Raw genomic sequence first — 21,016 nt, forward strand, 5'->3', positions numbered from 1 at the left:
CTTTTTTGCCATTGCTTTTGGTGTTTTAGTCATGAAGTCTTTGCCCATGACTATGTCCTAAATTATATTGCCTAGGTTTTCTTCTAGGGTTTTTATGGTGTTAGGTATTACATTTAAGTCTTTATGCATCTTGAGTCAATTTTTGTATAAGACATAAGGAAGGGATCCAGTTTCAGCTTTCTACATATGGTTAGCTAGGTTTCCCAGCACCATTTAGTAAATAGGGAATCCTTTCCCCATCTCTTGTTTTTGTCAGGTTTGTCAAAGATCACATGGTTGTAGATGTGTGGTGTTATTTCCAAGGCCTCTGTTCTGTTCCATTGGTCTAGATATCTGTTTTGGTACCAGTACCATGCTGTTTTGGTTACTGTAGCCTTGTCATATAGTTTGAAGTCAGGTGGTGTGATGCCTCCAGCTTTGTTCTTTTTACTTAGGATTATCTTGGCTATGTGGGCTTTCTTTTGGTTCCATATGAACTTTAGAGTAGTTTTTTCCAATTCTGTGAAGAAAGTCATTGGTAGCTTGATGGGTATAGCATTGAATCTGTAAATTACTTTGGGTAGTATGGCCATTTTCACGATACTGATTCTTCCTATTCATGAGCATGAAATGTTCTTCCATTTGTTTGTGTCCTCTTTTATTTCGTTAAGCAGAGGTTTGTAGTTCTCCTTGAAGAGGTCCTTCACATCCCTTGTAAGTTGGATTCCTATGTACCTTATTGTCTTTGTAGCAATTGTGAATGGGAATTCACTCATGTTTTGGGTCTCTGTTTGTCTATTCTTGGTGTATAGGAATGCTTGTGATTTTTACATGTTGATTTTATATCCTGAGACTTTGCTGAAATTGCTTATCAGTTTAAGGAGATTTTGGGCTGAGACGATGGGGGTTTCTAAACATTCGATCATGTCATCTGCAAACAGACACAATTTGACTTTCTCTTTTCCTAATTGAATACCCTTTATTTCTTTCTCTTGCCTGATTGCTCTGGCCAGAACTTCCAACACTACGTTGAATAGGAGTGCTGAGTGTGGGCATCCTTGTCTTGTGCCAGTTTTCACAGGGAATGCTTCCATTTTTTGCCCATTCAGTATGACATTAGCTGTGGGTTTGTCATAAATAGCTCTTTTTATTTTGAGATACATTCCATCAATACCTAGTTTATTGAGAGTTTTTAGCATGAAGGGCTGTTGAATTTTGTCAAAGGCCTTTTCTGAATCTATTGAGATACTTATGTGGTTTTTGTCATTGGTTCTGTTTACATGATAGATTACGTTTATTGATTTGAGTATGTTGAACCAGCCTTGTATCTCAGGGATGAAGTTGACTTGTTCCTGGTGGATAAACTTTTTAATGTGCTGCTGGATTCGTTTTGCCAGTGTTTTATTGAGGATTTTTGTGTTGATGTTCATCAGAAATATTGGCCAAAATTTCTCTTTTTTTGTTGTGTGTCTACCAGGCTTTGGTATCAGGATGATGCTAGCCTCATGAAATGAGTTAGGGAGGATTCTCTCTTTTCTATTGATTGGAATACTTTCAGAAGGAATGATACCAGCTCCTCTTTGTACCTCTGGTAGAATTCGGCTGTGAATCCATCTGGTCCTGGACTTTTTTTGGTTGATAGGTTATTAATCATTGCCTTAATTTCAGAACCTGTTATTTGTCTATTCAGAGATTCAACTTCTTCCTGGTTTAGTCTTGGGAGGGTGTATGTGTCCAGGAATTTATCCATTTCTTCTAGATTTTCTAGTTTGTTAGGGTAGAGGTGTTTATAGTAGCCTCTGATGGTAGTTTGTATTTCTGTGCGATCAGTGGTGATATCCCCTTTATCATTTTTTATTGTGTCTATTTGATTATTCTATCTTTACTTCTTTATTAGTGTTGCTGTCAGTCTGTTTTGTTTATCTTTTCAAAAAATCAGCTCCTGGATTCACTGATTTTTTGAAGGGTTTTTCATGTCTCTATCTCCTTCAGTTCTGCTCTGATCTTAGTTATTTCTTGCCTTCTGCTAGCTTTTGAATGTGTTTGCTCTTTCTTCTTTAGTTCTTTTAATTGTGATGCTAGGGTGTCGATTTTACATCTTTCTTGCTTTTTCTTGTGGGTATTTAGTGCTATAAATTTCCCTCTACACACTGCTTTAAATGTGTCCCAGAGATTCTGATACACTGTGTCTTTGTTCTTATTGGTTTCAAAGAACATCTTTATTTCTGCCTTCATTTTGTTATGTACCCAGTAGTCATTCAGGAGCAGGTTGTTCAGTTTCCACATAGTGGTGCGGTTTTGAGTGAGTTTCTTAATCCTGAGTTCCAATTTGATTGCACTGTGGTCTGAGAGACAGTTTGTTGTGATTTCTGTTCTTTTACATTTGCTGAGGAGTGTTTTACTACCAATTATGTGGTCAATTTTAGAATAAGTGCAATGTGGTTCTGAGAAGAATGTATATTCTGTTGATTTGGGGTATAGAATTCTATCGATATCTATTAGGTCCACTTAGTGCAGAGCTGAGTTCAAATTCTTGATATCCTTGTTAACCTTCTGTCTTGTTGACCTGTCTAATACTGACAGTGGGGTGTTAAAGTCTCCCAATATTATTGTGTGGGAGTCTAAGTCTCTTTGTAGGTCTCTGAGGAGTTGCTTTATGAATCTGGGTGCTCCTGTATTGGGTGCATATGTATTTAGGATAGTTAGCTCTTCTTGTTGAATTGATCCCTTTAGCATTATATAGTGGTCTTCTTTGTCTCTTTTTATCTTTGTTGGTTTAAAGTCTGTTTTATCAGAGACTAAGATTGTAACCCCTGCTTTTTTTTTACTTTCCATTTGCTTGGTAGGTCTTCCTCCATCCCTTTATTTTCAGCCTATGTGCGTCTTTGCATGTGAGATGGGTCTCCTGAATACAGCACACCAATGGGTCTTGACTCTTTATCCAATTTGCCAGTCTGTATCTTTTAACTGGGGCATTTAGCTCATTTACATTTAAGGTTAATATTGTTATCTTTGAATTTAATCCTGTCATTATGATGTTAGCTGGTTATTTTGCCCATTAATTGATGCAGTTTCTTTATAGCGTTGATGGTCTTTACCATTTGGCATGTTTTTGCGGTGGCTAGTACTGGTTATTCCTTTCCATGTTTAGTGCTTCCTTCAGGAGCTCTTGTAAGGCAGGCCTGGTGGTGACAAAATTTCTCAGCATTTGCTTGTCTGTAAAGGATTTTATTTCTCCTTAACGTATGAAGCTTAGTTTGGCTGGATACGAAATTCTGGGTTGAAAATACTTTTCTTCAAGAATGTTGAATAGTGGCCCCCACTCTCTTTTGGTTTGTAGGGTTTCTGCCAAGATATCCGCTGTTAGTCTGATGGGCTTCCCTTTGTGGGTAATCTTACCTTTCTCTCTGGCTGCCCTTAACATTTTTTCCCTCATTTCAACCTTGGTGAACCTGGCTATTATGTGTCTTGGAGTCGCTCTTCTTGAGGAGTATCTTTGTGGTGTCTCTGTATTTTCTGAATTTGAATGTTTGTCTGCCTTGCTAGGTTAGGGAATTCTCCTGAATGATATCCTGAAGAGTGTGGTTTCTAACTTGGTTCCATTCTCCCGTCACTTTCAGGTATACCCTTCAAACGTATATCTGGTCTTTTCACATAGTCCCATATTTATTGGAGGCTTTGTTCATTTCTTTTCAGTCTTTTTTCTTGAATCTTGTCTTCTCGCTTTGTTTCATTAATTGATCTTCAGTCACTGATATCCTTTCTTCCTCTTGATCAAAGCGGCTATTGAAGCTGGTGCATGCATCACAAAGTTCTCATTCCATGTTTTTCAGCTCCTTCAGGTCATTTAACATCATCTCTACACTGTTTATTCTAGTTAGCCATTCATCTTACCTTTTTTCAAGGTTTTTAGCTTCATTGCGATGGGTTAGAACATGCTCCTTTAGCTCGGAGAAGTTTGTTATTGCCAGTCTTCTGAAGTCTACTTCTGTCAACTCGTCAAACTCATTCTCCATCCAGTTTTGTTCCCTCTCTGGCAAGGAGCTGTGATCCTCTGGAGGAGAAGAGGCACTGGGTTTTTTAAAATTTTCAGTTTTTCTGTTCTGGTTTTTCCCCATCTTTGTGGTTTTATCTACCTTTGGTCTTTGATGTTGGTGACCTACAGATGGGGTTTTGGTGTGGATGTTCTTTTTGTTGATATAGATGCCATTTTTTTCGCTTTGTTAGTTTTCCTCTAACAGACCCCTCAGCTGCAGGTCTGTTGGAGTTTGCTGGAGGTCCACTCCAGACCCTGTTTGCTTGGGTATCACCAGTGGAGGCTGCAGAATGGCAAATATTGTTGCCTGATCCTTCCTCTGGAAGCTTTGTCCCAGAGGGACCTGCCTGTTTGAGGTGTCTGTCAGCCCCTATTGGGAGGTGTTTCCCAGTCAGGCTACACAGGGGTCAGGGATCCATTTGAGGAAGCAGTCTGTCTGTTCTTGGAGCTTGAACACCATGCTGAGAGAACCACTGCTCTCTTCAGAACTGTCAGACAGGGACGTTTAAGTCTGCAGAAGCTGACTGCTGCCTTTTGTTCCACTATGCCCTGTCCACAAAGGTGGAATCTATAGAGGCAGCAGGCCTTGCTGAGCTGCAGTGGGCTCCACCCAGTTCATGCTTCCAGGCCTCTTTGTTTACACTGTGACCTACTCAAGCCTCAGCAATGGCAGACAACCCCCCCCCCCCCCATCAAGATGCAGCATCACAGATCTATCTCAGACTGCTGCACTAGCAGTGAGCAAGGCTCCATGGGTGTGGGATCCGCCAAGCCAGGCATGGGAGGGTATCTCCTGGTCTGCTGGTTGCTAAGACTGTGGGAATAGCACAGTATTTTGTCAGGAGTGTACTGTTTCTCCAGATACAGTCTGTCACGGCTTCCCTTAGCTAGGAGAGGGAAATCCCCCAACCCCTTGCACTTCTCGGGTGAGGCGATGCCCTGCCCTGCTCACCCTCCGTGGGCTGCACCCACTGTCCAACCAGTCCCAATGAGGTGAACCAGGTTCTTTAGTTGAAAATGCAGAAATCACCTGTCTTCTGCGTCAGTCTCACTGGGAGCTGCAGACAAGAGCTGTTCCTATTTGGCCATGTTGGAACCAACTCCATAACTCTTTTTTTTTTTTTTTTAAGAGAGACAGAGATTCACTCTGTCACCCAGTCTGGAGTGCAGTGCAGTGGCATGATCATAGCTTATTGTAATCTCAAACTCCTGCACTCAAGAGATCCTCCCATCTCAGCCTCCTGAGTAACTAGGACTATGGGGCAAACTATTATGCCATGCTAAGTTTTTTTCAATTTCTTTTAGAGACAGAGTCTTGCTATGTTGCCCAGGGTGGCCTTGAACTCCTAGCTTCAAGTGATGCTCCCACCTCGGCCTCCCAAAGTACTGGAATTACAGGTGTGAACCACCATGCCCAGACAAGGTCTTATGACTCTTAAGCTGTAAAAGTGAGACTAGAATGCTGTTATCTTGACTTCAAATTTTGTATTCCCTTAAGTCATGCTTTCTTTCCTATCATGAACAAAGATAAGTATTCTCTATTAAGAAACATGAATACAGCTTGTGCAAGACTAAAATCACTATCTCCAAGCAGCTGCAAGTTAACCTATAAAATCTCTAAATGCTGACAAAAGAGGCATCTCTCTTTCTCTACAATAATGTAGTGATTCTGTAAACCAGTGGGGGAGGGAGGAGTGAAATGTGATGGAAAGAGATGGTGTCAATATGACACAACAGGACAGTTCTTTCCTGGATATTAGGTGGCAGGACATGCTGAACTGATCTCCACTGATCAAAGGAATTCCTGTGCAATAGAAAAGAAGTTAGTATGAATTCTGTATTCAACTTTTGAAACCCGCTAAGTTAAATTAAATAGAATTGAAGAGGAATATGTGTGAGGCCTTTAAAAAGATTGCACCTGGGGCTTGCTTCCTTGGTACCTCGCTTACCGACTGCAATCGCTGGCTTGCTGGATAATAAATTACTTCTGCACAGTAGGACATAAGGTGATTATTTTATTTTTTGCTTTGAAAAATATTAGAGTTTGTCTGCCTAGATTTATTTATCCCTGAATTATATGAACATATCACTTATTTTCTGTGTTTTAAGAGGAAAGGTAATTTTTATGGAAAGTGATATCATTTACAAAGGGACCTTGGTGGTATACCACATATATTTGTCACTTTAAAGTTTGATGTATTTCTCTTTTGAAACCATGATAGTCTTAAAGATCCATATCAAAAACAAGAGGCAAAAGATTGACCCATCATGTGTTCAGGGCTCTTAGAGATTTGTGGTTCTTACCTGTAAATATCTAGCTCTTCATACGTGTTCAGGTAAACCACTCTGTCACAACCAGTGGATTTAGGAGCGTGTCTCCATCCATACCTGTCATCTATGAGACTTTCTTTCATTCATGGTTATCAGTTATGTTTCCCAAGTGACAATCTGAACGAACCATTTTATTATAAAGACACAAAGGAACTCATTTCCAAGTTAGGCAGTGCTAGGTATCAAACAAATGTTGTAGTTCAATAAACTCTTACATTTGGTTTATTTTTTTTTTTTTTTCATTTCTCAAAACTCAGAACTGGATTTTTTCATTAGTTTTTAATATGTCTTAAAATGAGATTTGCAATCCAATTACAGATTTGCACATATTGGTTACACTGTAACACTTCTTTGTTGTATTTCACCTTCTAAAATGTTAAATACAAAGAATGTGAAACAGAAATGATATATTGTGGTTTTCTACAAATCTAAAAATTGTTAAAAGATAAAATGCGTTAATCATTTTATCCAAATTTGAGGATTGTTAGGAAATGGAACATTTAAAAATTCTTACCAAAATTTCTTCTCAGAGTAAGCTTTCCTGGTCTTGTTACTAGTTGTATATCAGAATGTTAGTTGCTCTACTCCCCAATAAATTATATTCTTCTTTGTATCTGCAGTTCTTTTAGTTTCAACAGAGGTCACCTACTTTGTTTGTGGATTGCTTTTTGTTCCGGTTGTGGAAGAATGGGTTTGGGATTATGCTATTTCAGTAACTATTCTTCATGTTGTCATCACTTCAACTGGTAAGCAAAACGAAATAACAGAAACAAGGAAAATGTATTAAAACAGATGTTGGACGTAAACTGCTTCCTGAGTAGAACTTTGTTGTCTGCATATTCTTGTATGATAGCTAAATGATAAAAACGGAAGATGAAAGGTCTTCCTCCCTCTTTCCAGCCACATTATTTTCTACCGCTTTTCTCAGGGAGGTTTTTTAAAACTTTTAAAAAATGTTTTATTTTGAAATAATTTTAGAGTTACAGAAAAGTTACAAAAATGTAACTGAGAGTTCCCATGTACCCATCACCCAGTTTCCCCTAATGTTAGCATTTCATATAACCATAGTACAATTGTCAAAACTAATAAATTAACATTGGTATAATACTATTATTAGCTAAACTTTATTTGTATTACTCTGGTTTTCCCTGCATCATTTTTCTGTTTCAAGATCCAATCTGATTCAGAACTAAACTGAAATAGAGATCTTTCCCTTTCACATTCAACTTATCACCAGCTTGGCAAGGTTTGCCCTGTAAGACATATTTTTCCTCCAAAACCCTTCCCTGAGGGCAGAAACTGATCAAAGACTGGGAACTGGGATTCATGGACACCTGTCCAACAACAGTTATTTTAAAACAAATACCAGTTCTTAGATTAAGTGGTTTTTATTTCTACCTGTGATTTTTGGAGTCAGAAGAAAATAGATACAAATTCCAGTCCTACATTTTACTAGGTGGGTAGTTGTGGCCAAGTCACATCTCTCACATCAGTTTCCTTCTCTACAAAATGGGGGAAACCTGATGCGGTTACAATTAGATAATAAGAAATTGTCTGACTTGTGTCTAGCATATAATAATTACTCAGTAAATGACTATTTCATCCATTTGTTCATCTATCCACTCAAAATTTACTCATCCACTGTATTTTCTTCTCCCTTACTATACTGCCTTATTTTTTAAAAGCATATCAGTCAAAACATGAGTGTTAACCAACCACAGGTTATAATTCAAAGTTTATTCTTACTTATGACCAACTTAAATCACTGTCATATTTTCAGTGCCCTGATCTGTTGATAGTATAATCTGTCTCTTCCAGGTGCAGTGGCTCACGCCTGTAATCCCAGCACTTTGGGAGGCTGAGGTGGACAGATCACCTGAGGTCAGGAGTTCTAGACCAGCCTGACCAACATGGTGAAACCCCATCTCTACTAAAAATACAAAAATTAGCCAGGCGTGGTGGCGGACACCTGTAATCCCAGCTACTTGGGAGGCTGAGGCAGGGAGAATCCCTTGAACCCAGGAGGCAGAGGTTGCAGTGAGCCGAGACTACACCATTGCACTCCAGCCTGGGTGACAGAGTGAGACTCTATCTCAAAAAACAAAAAACAAACAAACAAACAAAAAACAGTACAATCTGTCTCCAACTGAAGAACACACAATTTCCAAATGAACTACAACTTCCCAGCTTCACTGCTACTAGAGAATGCCAGTATATTCATGGCCTAGTATTAGTTTCCACAGGAACAAGCCCTCCCTCAGTAACTCAAAGAGTCACTGGAGGCCCTGCCCCCACCACTCTGCTTCTGAAGTGCTCTATTTTACTTTGAGGCTTAATTTTTTCTGCAAGACAACCACCAATATTTGTAAAAGGACTTCGAGTATAGGTGGTTCAATCCTCAGGGTTGAGATGAGCTATAGGTTCTGGACCTAGAAAAGTTATGAGTTAATGATCTAACACATGGCACTTAGAAAATGTTAACAAATGACTACTGGACAGAAGTGACTTACTTCAGCGTGAAGTGGTTTGGAATTCCTGAGGGAACTAGGCGTTGAGGATTCAGGATGGCCTTAGGATGATCACTTAAAATCAACTTTGGGAGCTGACCTGAGAACCTCACAATTCATAGCATTATTTCTAGAAGAAGAGTTGTAAAGGTTTGACTTAACAAGTGACCTTTTAGACCACAACTGAAGTACAACTGGGGGCCACCTGATTTCATGAACATGGATAAACCTTTTCTTGCTGGGTGGATATATTTTGACCAAACAGGATTATTTCTTCTTGAGTAAAAGATAAAAATGCATGTTTTGAAATTAAACATTTTTTTTCTATTGCAGTTATGTTGGAATTCCCCTTGACATCACATTGGTGGGCTGCTTTAGGTATAATGAAATTGTTTGTTTAGATTCTTTAATGCACAGAAACAATGTTAAATAGAACAACTGTGGAAATATATTTTATTTTCTCATAGATTTTATAATCATTACCTTTCTAAGATAATAATATCCAAGATAATTTTTTTAAAAACACAGTTTTACTGAAGATGGACTCCACTGATTGTCTCTTTTGGCCCAAATATACTCTCAGGCCAACCCAGATACCATCCACTGGAGAGAAGGTGCCGTCTTAACATGTATTTAGAAACAAAAATACATCCGGTAAATAGACATATAAGAAGTATAGTGGCCGAGTGCAGTGGCTCATGCCTGTAATCCCAGCACTTTGGGAGGCCAACGCGGGCAGATCACTTGAGGTCAGGAGTTTGAGACCAGCCTGGTCAACATGGTGAAACTCCATCTCTACTAAAAATACAAAAATTAGCCATGGCATGGTGGTGGGCACCTGTAATCCCAGCTACTCAGGAGGCTGAGGCAGGAGAATTGCTTGAACCTGGGAGGTAGAGGTTGCATTGAGTCGAGATTGCACCCCCACACGTCAGCCTAGGAGAGACAGAGCAGACTATGTCTCAAAAAAAAAAAAAAAAAAAGGAAAAGAAAAGAAAAGAAAAAGGCAAAAAAGTATAGCATACTCTACTTCTGCTTCTGGTAAAATTTGAATTTACAGAGGAATGACAGATGTTGATGTCAATAATGAAGGCGCTGGAGTGAAAGTCAGTAAAGACTATATTCTGGCACAGTCTTCAATAAGCCATGGATTTTCTTAGCTTGCCTCCAAGACTGATCTGCACCAGTTTTTTCTCCCTTTCTTCTCCTCTCATTTTTCCTTTGTAGTAGGAAATAAGGACTGAGTTTCCATGAGGAGCAAAACTTGAGCAGATAGATATAACTTTCTTTAAAAAGTGTTTTAGGAACCACTTTTGCACTTGTAATGGAATCTACATACACACTTGATTATATGCTCATGGGTGCATCAAACATTCTACTGTAAAAACAGGCCGACTGGGTAGACTCAGAAACAGTATGAGTTACAGGTACACGAAAGAACGAATGCCAAACAATACAGTTCCTCTTCTTTCCTTCTCTGACATTTCCTCATCTATTCACAAAGCTTCATGCTCTCACATCTTATTACGGGACTATATTTTATTTATTCCTATGTCCCAAGACACAGTTTTCTCTAACTTTTTATTGTACACAACTTGTCTAAATAAGCCCTCTCATAACATTTATGGATCCTCAAAAGGTTGAATTTTTAGTAGGACAAAGAGGTTGAAACCTGATTTATAGATCGCTAGAGAGAACTGCCCTCTATAGAAGAATTCAAGTGAAATAGTCAAGACTCAAGCTATACTTCGGTGAAGACAAAATTATGATGAAGGAAGTGGAAACAACAACAAAAATGAGTGTGTATTGAAACCAGCAAAGTATGAAAAGAGCTTTCAGGTAAACAACTAGGAACATAAGAATATACAAAGATAAATTAGCCTCCACTCTTTTTTTCCCATATTAATACAAAGAGCCTAGAAGTATATCTCAGAGCAGAATTTCTCAATTTGTAATGTACATAATGCATGCAAATCACCTAAAGATCTTGCAAAAAGGTAGTGAGTCTGGGTAGGGCCCAGGTTTTGCTGGCACTGCTAGTCCAGAGACCATAGTTGGAGCAGCAATAGTACAGACATTGTTCTGAGTCTTTTTATTCCCTTATGCAATGCATAAGTTGAAATAAAGTCAATAAATTTTATGTCTTTATAGTATTTTCAAGTTCTTAACAATTGAGAAGTTCTTCAAGGTGTCTAACTTTAATCTCCCCTGTTGTTTTTCAAAATCATTTTCTAGAATTCAAGTAGCCAACCACATCTAGCTCAGTCTTACTTTTAAGAAATCCAATCTAAATTGGATTATGTTTTCCACAGAATTCTAGTTTATGAAATAGGAAAATCAAGACACAAAACAGCGAACATACAGGAGACGAGATTACACATGCTTTTACTGATTTTCTTCCTTAACCATAGTATGTAACAGTAATTAGAAATTTAGGAGAGAAACAGAACATTACAATATTGACAGTTACTTGTGTTAATAAACTGCTACACGGGCCTGGCATGGTGGCTCATGCCAGTAATCCGAGCTACCTGGGAGGCTGAGGTGGGAGGATCTCTTGAGCCCAGGAGTTTGAGGCTACAGTGAGCTATGATGACACCACTGCACTCCAGCCTGGGCAACACAGTGAGACCCCATCTCTAAAAAATAAAAAAGTAAATAAAAGTAAATGTAAAGCAAAGTTGGATGCTTCTATGTTTCTCAACAGATTTCAATATTTGTCAAATATGAAAATCATTTAGTTCTAAATCTGTTGCATCTGGCTTTCAAATATAAAGGTCATAAAATCTTTTTTTAATCACTCTTACTGATTTGGCAATAATCTTGTATAATATCTTCAATCTGTTCTGACAACAGCATGCATACCCAAACATGCTCTAGAATTGCCACTCAGTTTTAATGGCCTACACAGTATTAATAGTACTTACCATTCATTGATATGCATAATATAAGCCAGGGACATTGCATTTATCTCATTAACCTTTACTACAGTCCTGTGAGATAAGTATTATATTCCAATTTGGCAAATGTAAAAACCGAAGCTTATAGAATTGGATAATTTAGGAGCATTTTCACAGTCACTAAGGTGTGTCCTCTAACTAGCCTTTCCCTCAACATAGATGGCCACCCAGAGACACTTCTACATAGAATCCTGAAGCTACTGCTGCACAGATGTGACGGTTGCTACCTCTGTAGTGGGTACGCACTCTAAGATAAAGAATACACAGGGTTAAGAGCAGAGCTTACAGAAATTGAGAACACCATTTAGACAATGTGAAGAGTAAAAAGAAACTGAAAAGAAGATGGATTGATCAGTTGGTATCACAAGCCATAGTAGGACTTCCCTGTTGCTTTCTAGTTCTGTGACTATTGCTTTCAAAGCACACAGAGGCAAGCATACAAGACATGACTTGGGAGAGAACATACAAATGGTCAAAGGAGTTGTTTCTATACTCAACTGGAAAATAGCAAATGCTGCTTAACCTTTGAAAGGAAAATTATGGAATGGCTTAATTTTCATTTTTAAGTGTTAAAAAAATCTTTTAAGAGCTAAAATATCCATAATAAAATATTCAGTCCTCAGTGCCGTGCCTGGCACATAGTAGAGCATTAATAAATATTTGCTGTGTAAGTATGGAGTGAATTAAATGAGATAAAATTAAGGAGCAGAGATTTTCCTGGCATGTATTGTGTGTGTTATATAATTATATTTAGCATTATAAATATATGCATATTACATAATAGTTATATAATATAAATATATATTTATATATAAAAATGGAGGAAATATTTTTATGTGGGTCATGTAATTAAACCAAAAAACTTCAAAAACATTATCATTCAAAAATTACAGATAATAACACACTGGTTATATTTGTGACACCTTCACTTTTCTTCATGTATGACATCACTGTCTTTATGGTAGTAGTACAAGAAGAAATTACATTTTTTTCTCACAAATTGAACTGAATTCATCAACCACATACCTAGTAAGGAAATTAACCAAGTGAAAATGAACTTTCCTAAAGCTTTTTGTTTCGCTTAAGCCAGGTATTGACCACAATGATCACAACATCTAGTCACATTATCTATTTAGAGTACTAGTATTATTCATGTTACTTACTGGCTCCTTCACTAGAGTTTATTCTCCACTTACCTTGCATGTCTGTTAAGTCTTAGATGTGTAATTTCCTCCAGTATTATTTAGTATGTACAGAAAACACATGTAGAAAGTACTGAGGTTTTATATTGTATGTCTTTCAAAGATGTAAATTTCTAATAAATCAGAAAAGGTATTGTAAGAAATTCTATAAGCATAAGTGAAATGACTTTTTCTCTCCAAAAACAAGAACTTACAACTTTTGGGTTTTATTTTTAATACCACAGAATTTACGTGCTTTAGCCAGCTCAGTTACATGGTATATACCACCTTGATGCCAAGAAGAGTCAAGTTAGGTATAATGGAATGGCCAATTCAATTTGCTAAAAGAGTTGGATGACTATTTTTCTTCAATAATCATGGTTGGATTACTCAGAAAACAGTTGCTGCAGCCGGGCATTGTGGCTCTCGCCTGTAATCCCAGCACTTTAGGAGGCCTAGGCAGGTGGATCACTTGAGGTCAGGAGTTCAAGAACTGCCTGGGCAACATAGTGAAATCCGTCTCTACTAAAAATATAAAAATTAGTCAGGCATGGTGGCACACACCTGTAATCCTAGCTACTCAGGGGGCTGAGGCAGGAGAATCACTTGAACCCGGGAGGCGGAGGTTGCAGTGAGCCGAGATCACACCACTGCACTCCAGCCTGGGCAACAGAGCAATACTCCATCTAAAAAAAAAAAAAAAAAAAAAAAAAAAAAAAAAACTTGCAGTGTAACATTTGAGCTAGCCTTTTTTTTTTTCTTTGAGTGACAAATTTAAATGTAAGAGAACAGTGGCTACACATTTGGGAAATTGTATCTCATAGTCTCATTCTGGACATGTGTCTTTGTGCAAGGAAGTCGTGCAGTCCTGTCAGAGTTCTTAACTCAGGAAACTTTACCTTTTATGGGAGTTATACTATTACTGCCACACAGAGAACAGCAGATTTGTGAAAATTGTGTAAGACCAGATCAATATTTTAAAACAAACAAGAATCACTGGGCCAATGAAATCAGAACTAAAGACATTTTCATAAAACCAAACAGTTGAGAATCTCAGGGAGGTGAGATTCTGCTTTTTAAAATATATTTTTTATACTTGAAATATTTCCCAAGTTAGTGGACATGCTTTCCTTTTATAATTAGAGGGAAAGCACTTTAGAAAAAAAATATATCCTAAACAACCACAACACAAACAAAAGGCAGATTGAAGAGTTAAAAGAATCGAGAATCGTGAATTCCTTGGCATGTGCTTTGACTCCATTGCCTTTGATTTCTGAGTTTTAAGAACTCCTTAATATCATTTGACAGAACCATGCACCTATTCCCTGAAGGAAGTTTTAAATTGCAACGATTTACCATCCTCAGACTACATACCTACCTCTTTTAGCTGAATCTATAAACTATTCTGTTTCAAACGCTATGTCAGTTTCAGAAACATTATTTTAGTCATGACAATTGTTCTTATTCATAATCTCACTAATGAATTATTCACTATTGATAGTTAACCAAAACTTCCCTTTCATTTACTTGCAGGATCCGGCTTAATTTCAATGATATGTGGAGGCCAGACTTTAGCATACTATTTGTTCAAAGACAACTTTATCTATCCAGATCTGGATAATTTTTAACAGAACAGTTGAATTAATTTGCCTCAGAATTTCTATAATATTACATACATTGTGTTAGAGCTAAATTTTACTTTTTGTTCAAACTTATATTCAAGGTTAAACATATTCAGTATAAAAAGAAAAAAAAAGAAGCTAATGGAGTACAGAACAACTCTAGTAAAATACTTCATAAGCAAAACGTTGCAAACTCATAACATGCAGTGTTTCTCAAAGCGTGTTCCATGTCTATTTGTGGAATCCTGGGTTTAAGTAAGATAGATTTATTTATTTCAGGATTTCTCCAAATGTTTGTTTGTTTATTCTGAAACAAGATCTCACTTATTCACCCAGGTTGGAGTGCAGTAGTATAATCAAAGCTCAACTGCAGCCTCCAACTCCTGGGCTCATGCAATCCTCCTGCCTCAGCCTCTTGAGTAACCGGGACAACAGGCACCTGCCACGATGCCTGGCTAAAATCTTTAACATACTATTATGAACAAGCCATCTCTAAACTATGGTATACATTATGCACTGTTTCTCGAATGTATTTGACTAGAGGCACGCTTTAGAAGCTGCTGATGTATCTTGTGGAAAGTGTAATGTAGCAAGGGGCAGATTCAAAACTACTGTGAATCCCTGCAACCAGAATTGCATTCTTTGATTGGCCTCTGGTATTTGTTCTCTGTTAGAGCATTTCTTATGAAATTACTTCCCTTTTTTAGACTGTGGTCTTCTAACACAGTGCTTTTCAAAATTTAACGTGTATTTGATTTATGTGAGGATCTTGTTACATTGCAGATTTTGGTTCAGAGGGCAGGAATTAGGGCCTAAGATTCCATATTTCTAACAATTCCCAAGAAATCCCAGTGCTTGGACCATACTTTGAGTAGCAAGGGTCTAAGTGATTGGGATCATATTTTGGTAAGTTGGTATAGCTCTGTATAACCAGTCCTATGTTTTTAAAAATATCCTTATTATTCAATAAAGGTTTGTTGAATTGGATGTAAACTGAGATGAGTTAAGTTTTTATAACTGTATTAAATATTTACCACATTTTAATATAGTTAAAGTATCTCCTTATATAAAATAAGTGCCTACTATGGTTACAACTAAAATATAAGCATAAGAAAAGGGACAGGAAAGTAACACTCCCTCAAACACACATCCACACAAATGAGAAACTAAACTAAGTCATTGCCTAGATTTTTCTCCTGAGTCTTTTTGCCTTAAAAATGCACTTCTTCCACAAAGGCTTTCCATTCTCCCAATAAGAAATGTCATGGTGATTTTATGTATTTTATGTGTCCATCCAAAAACTGTGATGTATTGATCAGTTACTAGTTTAGAAAATGTAAACTTACCATGTACATGTAAGCATGAAAATATGGCACTGGCTCCTTTGCTTCTTTCTCACATTACTTACCACACAAACTCTTGTATCTCATCCATTATTCCCATTTTTCCAGTTAATTTCTTCCAAAATGATTGGCCGTGGAAGTGACAAAACCTGGAGCTCACCTAATCAGTCAAGGTACTATGAATTCCAATTACTAACGAAGATTTTATATCTTTTTTTTTTTTTTTTTTTTTTTTTTTTGAGACAGAGTCTTCCTCTGTCGCCCAGGCTGGAGTGCAGTGGCGCGATCTCGGCTCACTGCAAGCTCCGCCTCCCCAGTTCACGCCATTCTCCTGCCTCAGCCTACTGAGTAGCTGGGACTACAGGCACCCGCCACCACGCCTGGCTAACTTTTTTTTTTTTTTTTTTTCAGTACAGACAGGGTTTCACCGTATTAGCCAGGATGCTCTCCATCTCCTGACCTCGTGATCCACCCGCGTCGGGCTCCCAAAGTGTTGGGATTACAGGCGTAAGCCGCCGCGCCTGGCAGATTTTTTATCTTTTAAGGAAGGCAGCATAGGGTGGCTATGAAAGTGCCAGCAATGTGAGCTTTGATTCTGCAATTAAAACCCCCATTGACAGCACACAGGAAAAAGTGCCTTGTTAGAGAGACAACAAAACTCATTTCTGCTCTGTGCAAAGTACAGACAGTAAACAAACCATGAATACACTGATGAGGAAGTGTGCCCCTGTAAAACTAACACCCTTGGAAGAAATTTACAGAAACACTAAAACTGCCTAAATACATTGGTTAATTAAAAAAGATTTGGTTGATTAAGTACTTTTTAATATAATGAAAATTAAGTTCTACTGGTAAATTAGAATAACAATCTCTCCAGACTCAGAAGACCTTAATATCTTGTCATTCTGTAGTGTAGTTTAATTAGCATGTTTATTCCTAGGATTAGAAATCCATCTGCTCAGGTAATTACTATTGTGCTACTCCTTCATTTTATTTCTTCTGATGGTAGGAATAATCTGTGGTTTTCCTCTTTTACTCATTAAAATGATTACCATTGTCTATTTGATGACATCTCCTGACACAAAAAAATTAAAAATTCAATTAGAATGCATATTTTAGCACAAAAATATTATATATCAAACATATCAACTAAATATCCACTTTAGTTTTTATTGCCTTAAATGATAAATAAAACCTTTCCAACGGCCAAGAGTTATGTTTATTTAACTAACTTTTCCAGTGTCCCATATAAAAGCATAAGTTGGTAGAATCCTACCCAGTATTTTGATGCATAGTTTTAGGATTAATATTTTCATATTTTCAAGAAGGATAATACTCGTATGTTATGCATAACTACTTCACAAACATGCTTTAAAGTTATGATACCATTGTGTTATTTTATATTTAAATCCATTTACATACTCCTTTAATAACGTTTTACTTAAAAAAATTATGTCCCAAATGAATGAACAGTATATTTTCTTTGGCCGATAATAATCCCAAATATATATGAGAACTATTTTCACATTTGCAGTATAAAGATCAGATTCCTATCTCAAATTTTATGGGTTTTGTTCAACCAATTTACCTTAATAGCTGAACTGATAAATTCTAAGGTTGTTTAGTATCACTAAAGCTGTAGAGCTTATCCTATAAAATTGCAAACATATGTATTATGAGATAGAGAAGTTTGTTTATGACAAATATCTAACAGAAGAACAAAAGCACTTCCTAATGTTGTTGCTTTATACACTTTAGAAACATGAATTGCTAGGTAAGTAAATGCATAGCAAAGCATCCATAGATATAGCTTTGGTAAAAATTGTCAAAAAAGGAAGAAAATACAATATGGTTCGTATGAACATAATGTAATTCTTCTATAGAAAATTTCAACTGTATAAACAGTTCTCACAAAATATGAAAAAATGTGGGAACATTTCACATTTTTAATAGGGGACAATAAAATTACAACTTTTCCATTTATTATTTCTTACTTAGCTGTTTCTTTCACATTTTTTTTATTCTACAAATGTTTTTGGTGGTTCAGTGATATAAGGCTCAAATACATCCTAAAAAACAGTTAATTACCACTTGACCTTCTTCTTAGTGAAAAATATTCATCACCACCATTCCCCCTTACCCAATAATTTAAACAAACCAAAAATATTATTTCAACTAAGTATTTTAAATTACACCTTTTTAAAATATCAAACTGTTAATCTAACCAATATTTTAAAAGTTGATATAACATTTCTTTATCTAAAACTGAGTTTGTATTTCTTTATTATGCCTGTGTATTTCTTGTACATTAACACTCTTAGAGATTACCACAGTATTGTGTTCTTTATTGTTTAAAAAAATACAAAAAGTGTGAAGAAGAAAACCAAGATAACTCATAATCTTACAATTCAGTCAAGATAATCTCAGCCAACATTTGTGTATGTGTATGTATATGTGTATGTATGTGTGCATTATTTGAATAGTTTGGATTATACTATAATTTTAAATTCTGCTTCTCTAAAACTTTATGTTATATTCTAAACAGGTTATTAAAGATATTTCAAATGGCTGTACATTTTTCTATAATATAAATATTATAATTTATTTAATCCTTAATACTGATGCTTGAATTTTTTGGGTTTTTTTCCTCACATTAAGTAGATAGACCTTAGATAGGTCTTCATTTGCATTCCTGGATAGTTCTTTTAAATGGATCACTAGAAGTAGAATTATTAGGTCATACAGTGTGACAATTTTTTAATTATTGAAAAATATTTTCAAATTGGTTTTCAGAAATGTTGTATTATTCTCCCCTCAGAAGTTTGAGCACACCCACTTTATTATATCACTTCAACATTAAGAATTATTATTTTACACTATTAATATGCATCTAAAAATTATATTTTTGTGAAAAAAATACCAACTCCTCAGTTGTTGCAAAAAACTGGTTTGTATAATTGAAACCTAAATGAAGGTGGTTAGGAAGCCAAATCTAATTCAGAAGAATTTAATTTTATCCTACTTCTGGAGTAACCTTTAACAACAAATATGGATTGAATGCCTACACTGCACACGATGCCAGTTACCCATCCATTTATGTAGCTATTTATTTAACCAGCCAACAAATATTTATTGAATGCCTCCTACACGTCAGACAATTTTGCTAGTTTCTGGGATATCATGCTAGGCATTATGGGAAATATAAAAGCAAAGGACACATCTGATTTTTCTCCTACCTCCCATTTTTGGTTCACCGAAGCACATAATGTCTCAAGAGAAGGAAAAAGGAAGAGAGAAAGGGGAAAGTTTGTGTTGGAACCCTACCCCTATCTCTTATTAACTGTGTGATCCAGATGAATCTTTTTACCTTACCTTACAAATGAATGGTAATCTTCAAATTACATCATGTTTAGCATGGTCAAGTGTAACAGGTAAAGCAGTGTATCTAGTAATTGTCATATCTGTAACTAGCTGTTTTTGGGTAGATGATAGGGCATAAAAGGAGAAGAGATGTAAGCTATTTGAGGGCAGGAATATGATTTTGTTCATTGCTATATAACCAGCTTCTAAAACACTGTCTGTTACATATCAAGTGTGCAATACACATTTGTTAAATAAGAGAAAAAACAAATTAATTTTTCCTTGCTTCAAAGCAGTCAGCTACAATCCATCAAATTAGTTGCAAACTGGAAGACTCCAGGAAGTGTCAAACACTGGCACACCTGGGAAGGGATTGATCCTTGAGCTGATTCCGCCAATCAAAAGTCTTTAATGTCCTAAGGAAAAGACATGCACAGATTGCCTTGGAGAAAGAAGATAACAAGTAGCAAGGGAGTAAAATGTTTAAACCCAATGTAATTGGACACATTGTATATTCCCAATACTCCTGTTGAGAGCAGACTCAGCAAAAACTACATTTAAAATTTTCAACTCATTAGTAAGTAAAGCATATTTTACACAAGGTTTTTTGGGGGAGCTGGAGGAGGGATTGCATTGCACTTGACAAAGCACACTGCTTTATCCCTTCATTAGACATCCTGGCTCTCTCCCCTAGCTACTGCTAATTGCCAGATCTCTTTTCCCTTTCTTGCCTTCTCTCTACACAGCCTCTAAAAACACCTGTATGTTTCAAGCCAATCAGATTCAGACCACAGCTAATTTATACAGGCAATCAAAGCAAAATTCTTAGCTAACAACTATCCTTTGTTCTCCAATCTTGTTCCTTCAGGGTATCATTTTGCCCCATCCCAAAGGACCTTCTAAGATAATCACTGTATCCAAAGATATCAAGTCTCTTCTCAGCGCCAAATTTTGCTGCTGAAATGGAAATATTCTATGTATGTTGTAGAACAGTTCTATCCAACAGCACTTTCTGCAATGATAAAAATGTTCTGTATACATGCTGTGTTACTCAGTAGCCACTAGCTACATGTGGCTATGGAGCTCTTGAAATGTGGCTACTGTGATCGAGGAACTGAATTTTTTATTTAATTCAAATTTAAACCAGTGGCAACTGCATTTGCCAGTGCAGATCTAGAGGATCTCCTTGTCATTTTACAAGGAAAAGATAGTAGCATCTGCAGATGTTAGAATTCCCAATCAGGCTGAGCTTGAGGCTGAGATTTTAAGGGCAGAAAGATCCACCCTGGAGAATAAGCTTCAGTGGCAATCAATGTGCTTCCTTCCATGGTCAAAACTAGATCTGATCTCCCTCTTCTCTGGGCACCTACTTACTGTTTGTGATTGCAGTGGAAAATGAAGAGGGGAAAAAAATCCATCAGTTGCACAGTGACAGAAAAAAATCCAGATGGAGATGTACAGACTGGACCCTACCTTGGTGTGGAGGCAGAGTCCATTCCATAGCATGGGGTAGCACGGACACACAAGCACCTGAGCTATCTCAAAGTGGCTTGTAAAAAGTCATTGTCTGCCATGGATAACATTCATCAGAGGACAATCAAATGGGCAAAAACCCAAGTGGGATTAGGAATGAACAGCATTCCAACTTTCCAGAACTCAAGACATTCCAAAAGAAAAAGTACACAAATCTCAGAGAC

General features: G+C 36.9%; 1 protein-coding gene across 4 annotated transcripts in view; it reads left to right on the forward strand.

Moving 5' to 3' along the window:
• TMEM244 (transmembrane protein 244) overlaps positions 1 to 21,016 on the forward strand; it is a 49,443-nt gene that overhangs the window by 20,681 nt on the left and 7,746 nt on the right. The window contains exons 4-6 of one of the 4 annotated variants that reach the window (XM_030928929.1): positions 6,967 to 7,092; positions 9,187 to 9,231; positions 19,616 to 19,715. In XM_030928929.1, coding sequence (XP_030784789.1) covers positions 6,967 to 7,092; positions 9,187 to 9,231; positions 19,616 to 19,638 — 194 coding nt within the window. In that variant the 3' untranslated portion in view covers positions 19,639 to 19,715. Of the gene's footprint in view, positions 1 to 6,966; positions 7,093 to 8,164; positions 8,221 to 9,186; positions 9,327 to 19,615; positions 19,716 to 21,016 lie in introns of those variants that run through there. The other 3 variants (XM_030928928.1, XM_030928930.1, XM_030928931.1) reach the window with 3 other exon arrangements.

The sequence above is a fragment of the Rhinopithecus roxellana genome, chromosome 4 (assembly GCF_007565055.1).
Source record: "Rhinopithecus roxellana isolate Shanxi Qingling chromosome 4, ASM756505v1, whole genome shotgun sequence".
NCBI classification, from domain to species: Eukaryota; Metazoa; Chordata; class Mammalia; order Primates; family Cercopithecidae; genus Rhinopithecus; species Rhinopithecus roxellana.